The sequence below is a fragment of the Lepisma saccharinum genome, chromosome 3, assembly GCF_977018435.1.
Source record: "Lepisma saccharinum chromosome 3, izLepSacc3.1, whole genome shotgun sequence".
Lineage (NCBI taxonomy): Eukaryota > Metazoa > Arthropoda > Insecta > Zygentoma > Lepismatidae > Lepisma > Lepisma saccharinum.
In genome coordinates, this window is record NC_139231.1 from 45952692 (window position 1) to 45966485 (window position 13794).

The window sequence follows — 13794 nt, forward strand, 5'->3', positions numbered from 1 at the left end:
AATAATTACAGTTGTAGGTGAGAGGTCACACAACAAACTTTATGAATATAAAATCCCCCTTAGATATAAAGCCTTTTCTTCAACGAGACGTTCAAAAGTTAATATCAAAATTCATTTCAGATACTAACTGTATAAAATGCAAAAGAAATAATGGAAAACAGTTGTGCTGGTATTCACTCGTTTGGTGGATCAAGTCTTCTCGTTTATATAATAATAATAATAATCATTATTATTATTTCGAATAAAGTTTGTTTTTATTAGTTTATAATATTTATTATTGTATAATGACATTTATTTTTTCTACTATTCAACTTTTATCATTTGCCCGATCCCCACTGCAAATATTAAGTTTTCACTCAACATGTTCTACCATTTTTGATTCAGACATTTAAACATTTATTCATAAATTGTATAAATTCTATTAGGGATGGGACAGATTAATCGGTACTCTATTGATATTAGCATACAGGCATATCGGTGTATCAGTATACTGAAAATTTTACCGATCTGATATATCTATAAATATCTATATTTAGTATAATATTGTGCTATTTGCTATAGTTTTTATGGATATATTCTACATTTCATACTTTTTTAAAGTATATGCAGCATTTTTTGCATTGCAAAAGCTTTGTTCATCTGGTAACATAAATTTATTAAGGACATCAATGAACCATTTGGTATTTTATATCGGATGTTGCTGTTAGATTTTAAATTAGCAACATGCACACAATATATAAATTCTTGCAAGAAATAAAATGCAGAAACCGACTTAAGAGTTCGTGTATTACACTATATATCCCATAATACATAATTAAAACAGTAACAGTGATAATGAAATGTCTTTCTTCTTATCAGAGATTTTTATCATTAATACAACTAAATTGTGAATGTTATAAAAATATGACAGTCACAATAACCTCCCCCCCCTGGGGTGAAGAAAATATAGCCATCATACTTTAAAAAACTGGTATACAAATCAAGAAATGAATAAGGTAGCTAGAAAAGCACGAAAAATCATAAAAAAGGAGAATACCATCGACCCCAATGAGAATGCATAGGAAGATGTTGAGGTAGGGAATTTGATTAATAAAAATCTTTTTGTCGGAATCCCTTGTCATAAAGGGTTATCCGAAAAAATAGAAAAAACTGTAAGAGAATATGGTATAAAATGTGGTATGAAGGCCCCCCCGGAACATTGAAAAACATTTAACTGAATATAAAAAGGGGGAGAAAGAGCAGGAAAGCCCGGAAGAACAAAAACGGGTCTATAGGATAGAATGGGAATGCGGCAAAGAATACATAGGACAGACAGGAAGAAGCATGCACATAAGATGGGGCATGATAAGGATATCGGGGAGGGAGTACCCAAAACGGTTCTCTCAGCATATTATTGAAAGTGGACATAGGATTGTAAAAAGAGAGTTATTAGGAAAGATGATAATAAATTAAATAGGAATGTTTATGAAGCCACATATATTTGCACGGGAAATAGGAATAAACTCAACAGAGACGACTGTAATTTAGAGGATGGATGGATTAGTTTTCTTAAAAAATGGGATAAGGCAGTGAAAGCTGAAGCTAAGATAGGTTTCCATGTTACTTCGGAGGTCATCAAAGCAGCATAAGAAGTACGAGAATTCACTTTGGATTGGTGACATAAGAGATAAAAGAGGGACGGTTTAAAGGAGGGTAGGTGGCTTTCACCTTCTGGTTGAGGTGGGAGCTGCTTACCAGAGTAGGCCTCACAACCAGCCTGGATTCGCAACGGCCACTTGGGATCCTTTTTTAGTTAATTTTAATAGAAGTGTAGATTGTTTTTACGAAGTTTTTAACATGCTGAGATTTTTTAAGTTGGAATACAGCAGAGTTTTTGTAATTGTTTTTATTATTAACCCTTAACCACATCCTCATTCAACATTTCTTTTATGCGACACTATGCTCGGTGTCTAGAAACATCCACGAACCTAATGAAGGAGGCAGTTTGACCTCCGAAAGGTTGTCCTAATAAGACTCCATACTCACTCACGTAAGTAGTTAAATCAATTAATATTATTTAACATATTTATATCATACTTTGGTGGTTTAACTCAATAGATACAAGATTTTAATTATACACATTGAACAGTAACATAACATTCAAATATTAACATTCAAATCAACTTTTAATACTGTATACAAATCTTTCAAAGAATGAAAATCAATTCTAAACTACGTGTTTACCCTTGCACATATTTGTTAACATGCAATAACAACTCTTGTTTCTTGACTCCAATGAACAGCGGAAGGGTTTGATATTTTGTAAATTGTGTCTACACTTTATCTGTTGTCCATCTAAAGACACCAAGTTCAGAAATTGTTCTTCACCTCCTCTAAGCAAAATAAAATTTGCACCTAACCCAAATATTTAATGACACATTTTCATATTTGAGCAATAAATAAAATAAGTTATCAACAACTTGAGCTTCACAATATCCGTTGCCATGAACTTTCTTATGAATACCTTCTTTAGAAGCTACATAAACAGAATTATCCACATGAATAGATTCAAATGTCAAAGTTTTACAAGATCCAGTTATGGAATTTAGCGAGCAAGTATTATTTGTGGAACTCGGAACAAAATGAGCCGATACTTCCTTACCACTTGAATTAATTAGTTCAACAGTAGACATACGGTAATTAATTATCTTGTATTGCCACAAAAATGGTGCTCCCAAGATCAAATCGGCGTGTAATTGTTGAATGTTCTCAGAGGGCTCCCACTAGTAACATTAGTTACTGTAGAACATTGTTGATTTAAACTAATAGCATTGCAGTTAATTTCATTTCGGAAATTTCCATTGTTCCTTGCTGAAATCTCTGAGTTACTGTTAATGGAGTCACTTAGCAATTCTGTATTGGTCGGACTTTGAAATTTTCTATTTCTGTTGTATCTAGGTGTGTATGTATTATTGCCAGTATTAGCGTTCCTTTCAGTGGTTGTTCTTCGATTGTTATTATGAAAGTACAAACTTCGATCGTTACCTTGTCGCCTATAGCTAGCTCTCTTGGTTAGCTCCAGATTACCTATAGTTGTTTCTAGAAATCGTAGCAGGTGGTTGACACACAGATATCTCTGAAGGTAAAGTTTGTGTAGATGAATCACTGCAAGATTTATTTTCAAAACACACTTTTCTCACAAACTGTCTAGATTTCCCGAACTTATTCGAGTTGTACTCCTCGCTTATATAATCACCAGGTAGTGACAAAGATTTGGTCTTAACACTAGAATATAAGTTTTTGTGTTAATTGTTTAAGGTTGGAAATTTCGTGACACCCACATTCTTAGAAACTGTTTTGGGCAATTGCTTCAGAATTACTCTTATTATTTCAGCTTGGTTAGGCTTTTCTACAAGGTTTCAATAAAATAAGATGAATATACTTTCAATGCGTACGTACGCTTCTAATGATAAACCAGAAGATGTGTTGTATTTACGAGAACGTAAAACTGCCAGTTGGCTTTCTAACAAATCATTCAAAGCAAATTGCTTGAGAGACTTGCATACAAAATCATCATATGACAAGAAATTCCACCATTCACTATTTAATCAATATGCTGGTGTATTGTAGAAACATTTGTGAATAACTTGCAGGCGATATTTAGGAGATACACAAATCAAATTTCAAATTTAACATTGTTGTCAGCTGGTCTATAAACTCCCTAGCTGATTGTTTCGAGACGTCACCTCCAAAGTGTGGTAACTGGCTTAGTTCATTTACACAAATAACTTTACGCGTGCATTCTCCAAATGGGTTTCCTGCAGGAATATTTGTATTAAATTCTGCACATGCATGTTTACAAGACTTGTTTGATCCAAAATTTGGAGACTCGGAATTCCTAGAACCAATGTTATTTGGATCATTCAAAATGTCATTTCTGGGAATGTAATTTTGATTACAAATCATCGGACTCATTGAAGTTGTAGCATTTGTATTACCAGCCACAGTATATATTGGTTTCTCACATGAAGGTGTATGCTGAAGATACATTTGTGAAATTGGATTATTTGAATAAACTTTTGTTGTACAACATTGAGTGTCATTATGAAAACTGGCATTCAGAGGACTACCATAATCATAATGGTTAGTAGAACAGGGTTCATTGTAATGCACTCTACCTGTATTTTCCGAAAGTGCTAAGTCCCTATTGGTCAACAGAGGTGAAGTGAGATGAGCAGGTGATTCATCATGTGATGGAGGGTCCCACAAATAAGATGTATTGGAAAGCCTATAGGTAAAATCAGTCCCTAAGCAAGTAGCACTCTGACCTGATTTACGTTTAGTAATTGTAGGTAGATCATTATCAGATGAATCATAACCGGAAGAACCAACACCACGTTTGTCACTTCGAACACTAGCCCAAAATTTAACATTTCGTGATCTTCGGTTTGAATTTGCATTATTAGTTTGACAAGACACATGCTCAGTTTGTTTACTATTTCCATCTTCTTCGCTCAGTCCTCGTCCTTTATTCAAAGTTTCGTAAACAACACTGTTGCTGATGGCATTGCCTTGCTCCAGTGAAATAACCCTATTTTTAAGGTCATTTACCAAGGTTTCAGAGCTACATGTAGCAGTCTGAACTACGTTCATTCTATCTAACTCTGCATTTAATGTTTCAAACCTAACCTCATGTTGAGTAAATTTCTCCATAATTTCTTTATTGCAGACTTCCAACCTTGCCAACTTTCCGTCATGACTCTTTTATTTGTTCTTGGATATCTGAAACTTCGGCATGCATTGTACTAATACCTTCATCCAATTTGCAACTCAAGTCATTGCTAACAGGTAGGCAAGTTTGAGCAACATCTTGTAACGAATGTTCAATATGATCAAGCCAACCGTTAAACCTAACAGTATGCTGCAGTAATTAATTTCAAATGGCTTGAAACTTCTCTTCCAGATTTTCTTTATTTTGTTGCAACTCCTTTTGCAACATTTCATTATTTTGTTGCATATCCTTTTGCAACATTTCATTATTTTGTTGCAATTCACAGTGAATGTTCTGTTGCAACTTTTCTTGAAGATTTTTATTATTTTTCTGCAAACTTTGGGTAACCGTAACTTGAAATGCAGCAATACTTGTCCAAGTTTGGATTCACTGTACTTGTCTACAAATGTTCCCATTTATTTCTGCCATTGCACTTCACAAGACGAGAATCTGCTTTAATGTTACTGCAACAAATATTATTCTTCATTGGGTCAGCATTTTCTTCATTAGTTTCATTTTCCCTGAAACTATCAAGGACATCTGATCTAAGGAGAACTCCAGTTCTTAGATTGTAAGAATGTTGCTTCCGATCCATGTCTTACTTAAAGTATTCAGAAGATATCTTCCACACTATAACAGTTGGGCTGAAAAGTTCATAGGCTGACTCATAGATGGCGTTACTAGAATTAAATCCATGTGATTTTTACTTAGTACTAACCTTCAAAAGATACGTGTATAAATTTCACAGCTGCCGGATAATTAGTTCGTGAGATATAGCATTGTGAGTGAAGCAGCTTTTGTTATTGTGAAAAAATGGATAAAAAAGAATTTCGTGTGTTAATAAAGCATTGCTTTTTGGCGAAAAAAAATACTGTTGAAGCCAAGGCTTGGCTTGATAAACATTATTCGGACTCTGCACCAGGAAAATCAACCGTTGAGAAGTGGTTTACTAAATTTAAATGAGGCGAAATGAGCATCGAATACGATGCACGCAGTGGACGCCCCAAAGAGACTGTTACCGACGAAAACATCAAAAAAGTCCACAAAATAATTTTAAATGATCGTAAAGTGAAGTTGATCAAGATAGCTGAGACTTTAAAAATATCAAAGGAACGTGTTGGACATATTGTGCATGAATATTTGAACATGCGAAAGCTGTGTGCAAAATGGGTGCCGCGCGTGCTCACAATCGATCAAAAGCAACAACGTTTTGATGATTCGGAGCAATGTTTAGCGATATTCAACCGTAATAAACACGAATTTTTCCGTCGATATATTACAATGGATGAAACATGGCTCCATAACTACACTCCAGAGTCCAATCGACAGTCAGCCGAGTGGACTGCACGTGATGAACCGAATCCAAAGCGTGGAAAGACGCAACAGTCGGCTGGCAAGGTTATGGCATCAGTATTCTGGGATGCGCATGGTATTATATTCATCGATTACCTCAAAAAGGGCCAGACCATCAACAGCGATTATTACATAGCGTTGTTGGAGCGTTTAAAGGATGAAATCGGCCCCATTTGAAGAAGAAAAAAGTGCTGTTTCATCAAGACAATGCACCGTGTCACAAATCAATGAAAACGATGGCAAAATTATATGAATTAGACTACGAATTGCTTCCCCATCCACCATATTCTCCAGATCTGGCCCCCAGTGACTTTTTCCTGTTTGCAGACCTTAAAAGAATGCTCGCTGGAAAGAAATTTAGCACTGATGAAGAGGTAATCGCCGAAACTGAGGCCTATTTTGAGGCTAAAGAGAAATCGTACTATAAAAATGGCATCGAAAAATTGTATGACCGCTATAATCGTTGTATCGCCCTCAAAGGCAACTATATTGAATAATAAAATCGAATTTTGTCAAAACATATTTTTTACTATGTTAGCCTACGAACTTTTCAGCTGTTAGATTTTAAATTAGCAACATGCACAGAATATATAAATTCTTGCAAGAAATAAAATGCAGAAACAGACTTACGAGTTCGTGTATTACACTATATATCCCATAATACATAATTAAAACAGTAACAGTGATAATGAAATGTCTTTTTCTTATCAAAGATTTTTATCATTAATACAACTAAATTGTCAATGTTATAAAAAGATGACAATCGTTATGAATTTTTTTCAAGATGTATTTCCATTTATTAATTTCTTAAATGTGAAATGTTTAACTTCTTTTGTATGTATTATTTTAAGGTACAAACGTGATGAAGATGGCTACTTTCGTCTGCAAACTGTTCGTTATGAGAGCATTGAATTGACTCAAGAAATGATGGAGGAATCTGCCAAAAGAGATGCCTACAGCGATCCAGATTCTCCCGAGCCATACGATACGGCAGAAGACGAAAGCATTACCTCATTGCCTAAAGGTGAAAGTGAAATTTTGATCTCAATTGAAGAAGTTGATGAAAGAGGAAACATTAAGAGTTTAAAGACTGTCCGTGCCAATGAGGTGTCTCTACCACCGGGGAAAATAAGAGTACTTCAGGATGGATCATCTCTCGGAGAGTAATTGACGCAGAGAAATTGTTACAGTACACCAATTAAGTTATGTATGTTTTTTTTGGGTGTGTGTTTTAGCTGTGCGTTAGATTTATTTCTAACAGCTAGGAAGGTAATTAAATTATTTGTTACTACTTTTATTTTTTGCACAATGATGCTGAGTGCTCATGGATAAATGTATTATGTACAAAGCGTGACTGGATATAGCTTTGTCTAACTACTTTATTTCTGTATTTTTTTATAAATATCTAAGAGAACACACACACATTTACAGAAAGCAAATGTAGTTTTCTACTTTATAATATATTTTCTGATTTACATATATATCCTCCATTCTACATGTGTAACAATGAATTTGCATATTAACTGACATAAATTTCTGTAAGAACTATATTTTTTTGTAGTGTTGAAATATTCACACCAAAATGTTGGTTCTGTTCTGTATATATCGTGAACTACTGCTTTCTTTTTTAATATTTGATTTGATGTGTACCAATCTTTATGTATATGTTTACAGTTTCTTAACTAAATTTTCCGTGTCATTATACATGGCTAATCCCTCTGATTTCCTATTTTGAATTATCCTTAATAGCTGTCAAGTAAGATTAGCATGATGAAGATTACTCCTGTTATAAATTTTACTGATTTTGTTTCCTTTAAATCAAAGCTATGATAAACAAATAAAATTTCATTTAGAATTTCTAATAAATGAATTTTAAAATTCCTATTCTTTCATTACAAATGCACTTCAAATCCAAGTGGTGAATTTTCTCCACAAATATGTTAGTCATGATATGTTATAAGGTACGGTTCTTTTTAAAATGACTCGAATATGTTATTAGTGATAATTTAACAAGGTTCTCATGCACCTCTATACTACGCAGCGGTGTGTTGTGTTATCTTGAAAGCAGAGAATGTTTTCTTTTCACCAGTGCACTCCTTGCAGAGATTGTTAAAAATAAAATAAAATAATTTGTCAAAGAGCTTTGCACAGGTTTGTTCAAATTAAATAACAAGGTGAAACATTTATTCGAAAATGTTCGCTGTAATTTTGGAAATTGTCTACATGTAGTAGAAAAAGTGATCTCAGTTTTTGAATTTTGGAAAATCTTTTGTTTAATCCTTAAACGCCGGGACATGGCACATTTAGGTGAGGTCACTTAACACTGACATGTCACATTTGTTTTGTTTTTTTCAACTTTTTGAGCACACTGTGACACAGATACATGTTTTGAGTGCTATTCAAGCCTTGAGGCAACCTATTAGTAATTAGCAGGGAATGGATTTATATGTAAATAAATATTTATGTATGAAGCTGAAATCAGCTATATTTTGTATTATCTTAGACTCGAAAAATTCAGTTTTTATTTTCCATATTTATACATATATTATGTTTTGGCTCATATTTTACATTTTTTACTTATTTTTACATATTATTTCCATATTTCAAAACATTTCTCAGCATATAGTCCTTATTCACACAATAACTATATGTCCCCGTGTGACCAAAAGAGTTGAGTGATTTCCTTGCGAATAACTGACAAATTTGAAATACACATCCATTACTTGCCACGTCCTCTCACGTAAGCACCTACCAGCTTAGCACAGGGGAGAGACAATGAGATACCTCTGGGCACAGACCAAGGTTACTAACGCTAAGAATATATGAAAGGAAACAACAGATTTAACCCACTACTGAGGGTACAATTCGTACTATATTCTTGATTAATTATATACAAATATTAAATATCTTTGAAGTTTTTTCATACAGTAATTTTCTTCTAATTTTATTTTTTATTAATTCTAACCAATCTTCTTCGAGCTTCTTCTTCTTATAATCAATATAGCATCTTCTTCTTATGGCCTCTTCTTCTTATAATCAGTATGGCATCTTCTTCTTATAATTAATATGGCATCTTCTTCTTGTAGCCTCTTCTTTTTCTAATCAATATGTCATCTTCTTCTTCTGATCAATATGGCATCTACTTCTTATAATCAGTATGGCATCTTCTTCTTCTGATTAATTAATTTTCTTCTTCTTGCAATTTATAATTAAATTGCCTTCTTAATAATGCTGCTTCTTCTTATAATTAATAATGATTCTTCTTTTTATAATTGCTAAGGCTGCTTCTTCTTGCAATTAATACATATTGTGTACTTTTCTTCTTTCTTTTCTTTATCGATCTCTTTCAAATTGACGTAAATATTAATAAAATCGATCTCCCAGACAAACAAAGAGAAAGGGGTTAGTTAAAGATCGCCGCCTGGCCGGCGCTAACCTTAACTTGGAGCTACAATGTATTCGCTTCCAAAAGTGCTTGGGTGCTGCCGTGAGATGGCGCTACACCTGGGACATAACAACCCAAAAGCCACACGAAAGTCTAAGTTCGTGGGAACCGAAAAAGACGCAAAATCGAAATTACAATTCGACTTCATTACTTTTGTATATTAATCACTTATGCCATTACTGAATGATAATTCCCCTTTTCTCCTTATTTATATCCTGTTATTATGTTAAATTTATTTATTTATTTCCTCATAATTAGTATTAATATATACAAACATTATTTCATCACATCTACTCTTTCCGTTGTCTCTATTTACAATCGTATAAGTTCTCCTGGGTGGTGCCATCTCTTATCCACCTTCCAAACTGAATTACGCAGCATCTTTTATAACCGTTGTTCCTCTTGCCTGCTGCCATCTATGGTCCTTTATTTCAAAGAATAGCAATGTAGTTTGTGTACGTGACACAAAATTCCCCTCCTCTGGGCAAAATTTTTCCTTTTGAGAAGTTTCGTATGCAAGGAAAAATTTTCTTCAACATCCATTCTTACTATTCACTTCTCATGTGTACTTTTCAACATTTGTTTAACGTCTTCCGTACAATTATATCTTTTTACATTATCTAAGTTTTCTCTTACTTCCTTTGTCACCATATCTTGTATAACTATAGTGTTTCTAAACGTTTCTAATACACTATACGGACCTTCGTATTTGAAAAACAATTTTTTAATTGTACGGTCAATGGCCTTACTTATTGGGTGTGTTTTACAATAAACTATATCACCCCTCTTTACTTCTATCTTCTTTCCTTTCGCTTCCTCTTTTGACGTCCTCTTCTTTCTTTTGTTATACAAGTCATTGAAAAATTCTTTCCTTGTTCCTCTTTCCATAACCTTCTTTGGCCATTCTAAATCATCAAAAATCATCGGCTCTGCCTCATATCCCAAGAAAATCTCTATCGGGCTCATATTCGCCTCAGCTGATATAGAGTTATTTAATAATCGAACTATCCTGTTAATTACTGCACACCACCTTGTATGATGATCATGACAGTACATTCTGAGTAACCTCACAATCTCTCCATTGTAACGCTCAATTGGATTTGAACTTGGATGATATCTTGTTACATTAATCAATTTTATCCCTTTGAAATATGTATACTCCTTGAAATACTCTGAAGTAAATTGAGTCCCGTTGTCTGTCAGCATTTTCTTTGGACTACCATAATGTTTTATAAATCCTTCATCCAACTTCTTGACTATCTCTTTGGTTGTGGCTTTCTTTAAAGGATAGCACATGATAAACTTGCTACATATGTCCACACACGTCAATATGTACAAAAATCCCTTAGACCTAGGTAATGGTCCTATTAGATCTATAGAAACCATGTCTAATGGCCATTTCGCGATAATATGTAATTCTTCTTTCCTGAATTTTATCTTTGATGGTTTAGTTTGTACGCAAACTGTACAATTTCTAACATGGTTAACAACGTCACTCTTCATAGTCTTCCATACGTAAAATCTTCTAGCTAATCTCAACGTTTTGTCAACTCCGAAGTGGCCAGATCCTTCATGCACGACCTCGAGTACTCTTCTTATCAAGGTTCGTGGTACACTAATCCATACTTGGTTCGGATTCTCATAACTAACTTGGAAAACGATGCCATTTATAACTTTGTATCTGTTCTTTATCTTTGACATCCTTGTTTTCTTGTTTCCTTCCTCTCCTTTTAACACCTTGATAATATCCCTTAATTCCTCATCTTCCTCTGTTCCAACTCGCCATTCCTCTTCTTTAATACCATTTACTTCTTCCTCAGCGATAGCGTTGATTTCTAGCCTAATGACTTCCTCTGGTTCCTGATTTATCTTTAAAGGTGCTCTGCTTAGAGTATCTGCAACATGGTTTTCCTTTCCTTTTATATCTATAACATCAAAACTGTACTGTTGCAGTAATATTGCCCATCTCGTAAGCCTTGCATTCCACTGTCTTGCAGAATTTAACCAAACTAGACTCTTGTGATCACATACCACCTTGAATCTTCTGCCTTTCAGATATGCAGAGAACTTTTCTATTCCAAATATTATCGCCAGACACTCTAGCTCATTTATCGTATATGCTCTTTCAAAGTTCTTCAAGCATCTGCTAGCATATTGTATCACATTATCCTCATTGGATTCGTTTTTCTGAAATAGGTATGCTCCCAATCCAATGTTTGATGCATCGGTACCTAAAAAGAACATTTTCCCAAAATCAGGTTGGCTTATAGCTGGTGCTTGTATAAGGTCTTGCTTAAGTCTTTGGAAAGCCTCCTCTTCGTCTTCTTCCCATTTCCATTTTATATGTTTTCTGAGGAGTTCATATAATGGCTTGGCTTTGCTTGCAAAATTGTGTATAAATTTTGATCGCCAATTACATACTCCCAGGAATCTTTGAAGTTGTTTCCTTGTGTTTGGCCTTGGGAACTTTCTTATAGCGTCATTTTTGTCTGGGCACATCTTTATTTCACCTCCAGATACTATATGACCTAGGAAACGTATTTCCTTCCTTGCAAAAGAGCATTTTTCCAATTTGACAGTTAATCCTGCTTCTGCCAATTTGCTTAATACCCAATCTATTTTTTCTATGTGTCTCTCCCAATCTTTTGTATGTATACACATATCATCCACATATATAGCAAGCCATTCTCTTGTTTCTATACTAAATATTCTATTTAGAGCCGTCATAAAAGCTGATACTGAGGAATTTAAACCATATGGAAGCCTTCTAAATTGAAATAACCTTGATCCATATCGAAACGCTGTATATTTCCTAGACTCTTCTTCTATTTCTACTTGAAAATATCCCAAAGTCATATCAAATGATGTGAAGTATATGCTGCCTGAAAAAGTGTGTAGTAATTCATTTATTCTTTCTACTTGATTTCTGGGAAGTAGCACATGTTTATTTAGCTCTCTTAAATCCAGTACGGGCCTCACACCTCCGTCCGGTTTGTCTACCACGTGCATTGAGCTTACGTGTACGCTATTAGAGTTCTCTATTATCCCCCAACTTAACCATTTCTTCAATTCCTTTTCTACTGCTTCTCTCTTCGCAAAGGGTATAGGATATTGCTTTGACACTATTGGACTCGCTGTGTCTACCTCAATCCTATAGGTGTATACATCCGTCACTCCTGGGCGCTGGCTAAATATTCCCCTATGTCTCAACAAAATATGTCTTAAATCTTCTTTTTCATTTTCCGAGATCCAATGACACTCATCCACTTTGGCTTGTATTTCTTCTTTCGATGCATTATATTTATGGTCCTCTCTTTCGACCTCTTTTTCATATTCACTTCTTATATTTTCATTTTCAAGTATATCATCGTAGTCTTTCTTCTTATATACTGCATCATGTTTATGATATACAAGGCTTTGCTTCCTAATGCCTATTTCGCTCTCAGAACTTTTTATTTCGTCTTCCATAGGGATATCTACTTTCATGTTCTCCATTGATTCTAGATTTAGCCGTTTTTCTTTTATATGTATGTGCCCATTGTAGTTTTCTAAGAAAGGTACTCCTAGGATTATATCACACCTCAAACCCTTTATCACCAGAAATTTTACTTCGAAATTCGCTCCTCTGATGCTCATCATAATGCGTACCGTGCCCTGAATTTTGTATTCTTCATTTCCCGCAGCCATAACTAATCTGACTTTGTCCTTTTCAGAAGCGTCTAATTTTGCTTGTGGATATTTCTCTTTAATTCTTTGCCAACATTTATAGCTCATTACTTCGACAACGCTCCCACAATCGATCAAGCATTTAACCTTAATTTCTATTATTTCTGCTTCCACATACAATGATCTTCCAGGTTTTAAGTTTTCAAAACTCGGCTCTCCAATTAAAAATAACTTCAGAATTCCTTCTTCATTTATCTTATGTTCTCCCTTCATATATTCATCATTTTCCTTTGCTCTCACACCTGGGAGTTGCTGCGAGAGCTCTACAAGTTTAGCCTCTCGACCGATTCCACGTTCCTCGACTCCTCATTTATCTGCTGCCATCCATCATTTCCTACTTCGTTCTGCACTTGGCTTCTGACTAATTCCACTGCTTCTCTTCGCTCTTCATTTATCTCAGTATTTCCCCTCTCATTCCTCTCGTTGTAATTGTTTCCTCTAGGTTGCCTTTCTTCTATCTCCATTCTTCTTTCTGAGTTTCTTCGGTTCACATTTTGCCAATAATCATTTCTTCCTCTAT

At 34.5% G+C, this 13794-nt stretch overlaps 1 protein-coding gene across 1 annotated transcript in view; it reads left to right on the top strand.

Moving 5' to 3' along the window:
- The window catches only part of Hinfp (Histone H4 transcription factor), a 62593-nt gene extending 53771 nt beyond the window's left edge, over positions 1 to 8822 (top strand). The window contains exon 9 of the mRNA XM_083118502.1: positions 6955 to 8822. Coding sequence (XP_082974628.1) covers positions 6955 to 7270 — 316 coding nt within the window. The 3' untranslated portion in view covers positions 7271 to 8822. The remainder of the gene's footprint in view (positions 1 to 6954) is intronic.
- Positions 8823 to 13794: the final 4972 nt, after the last annotated feature.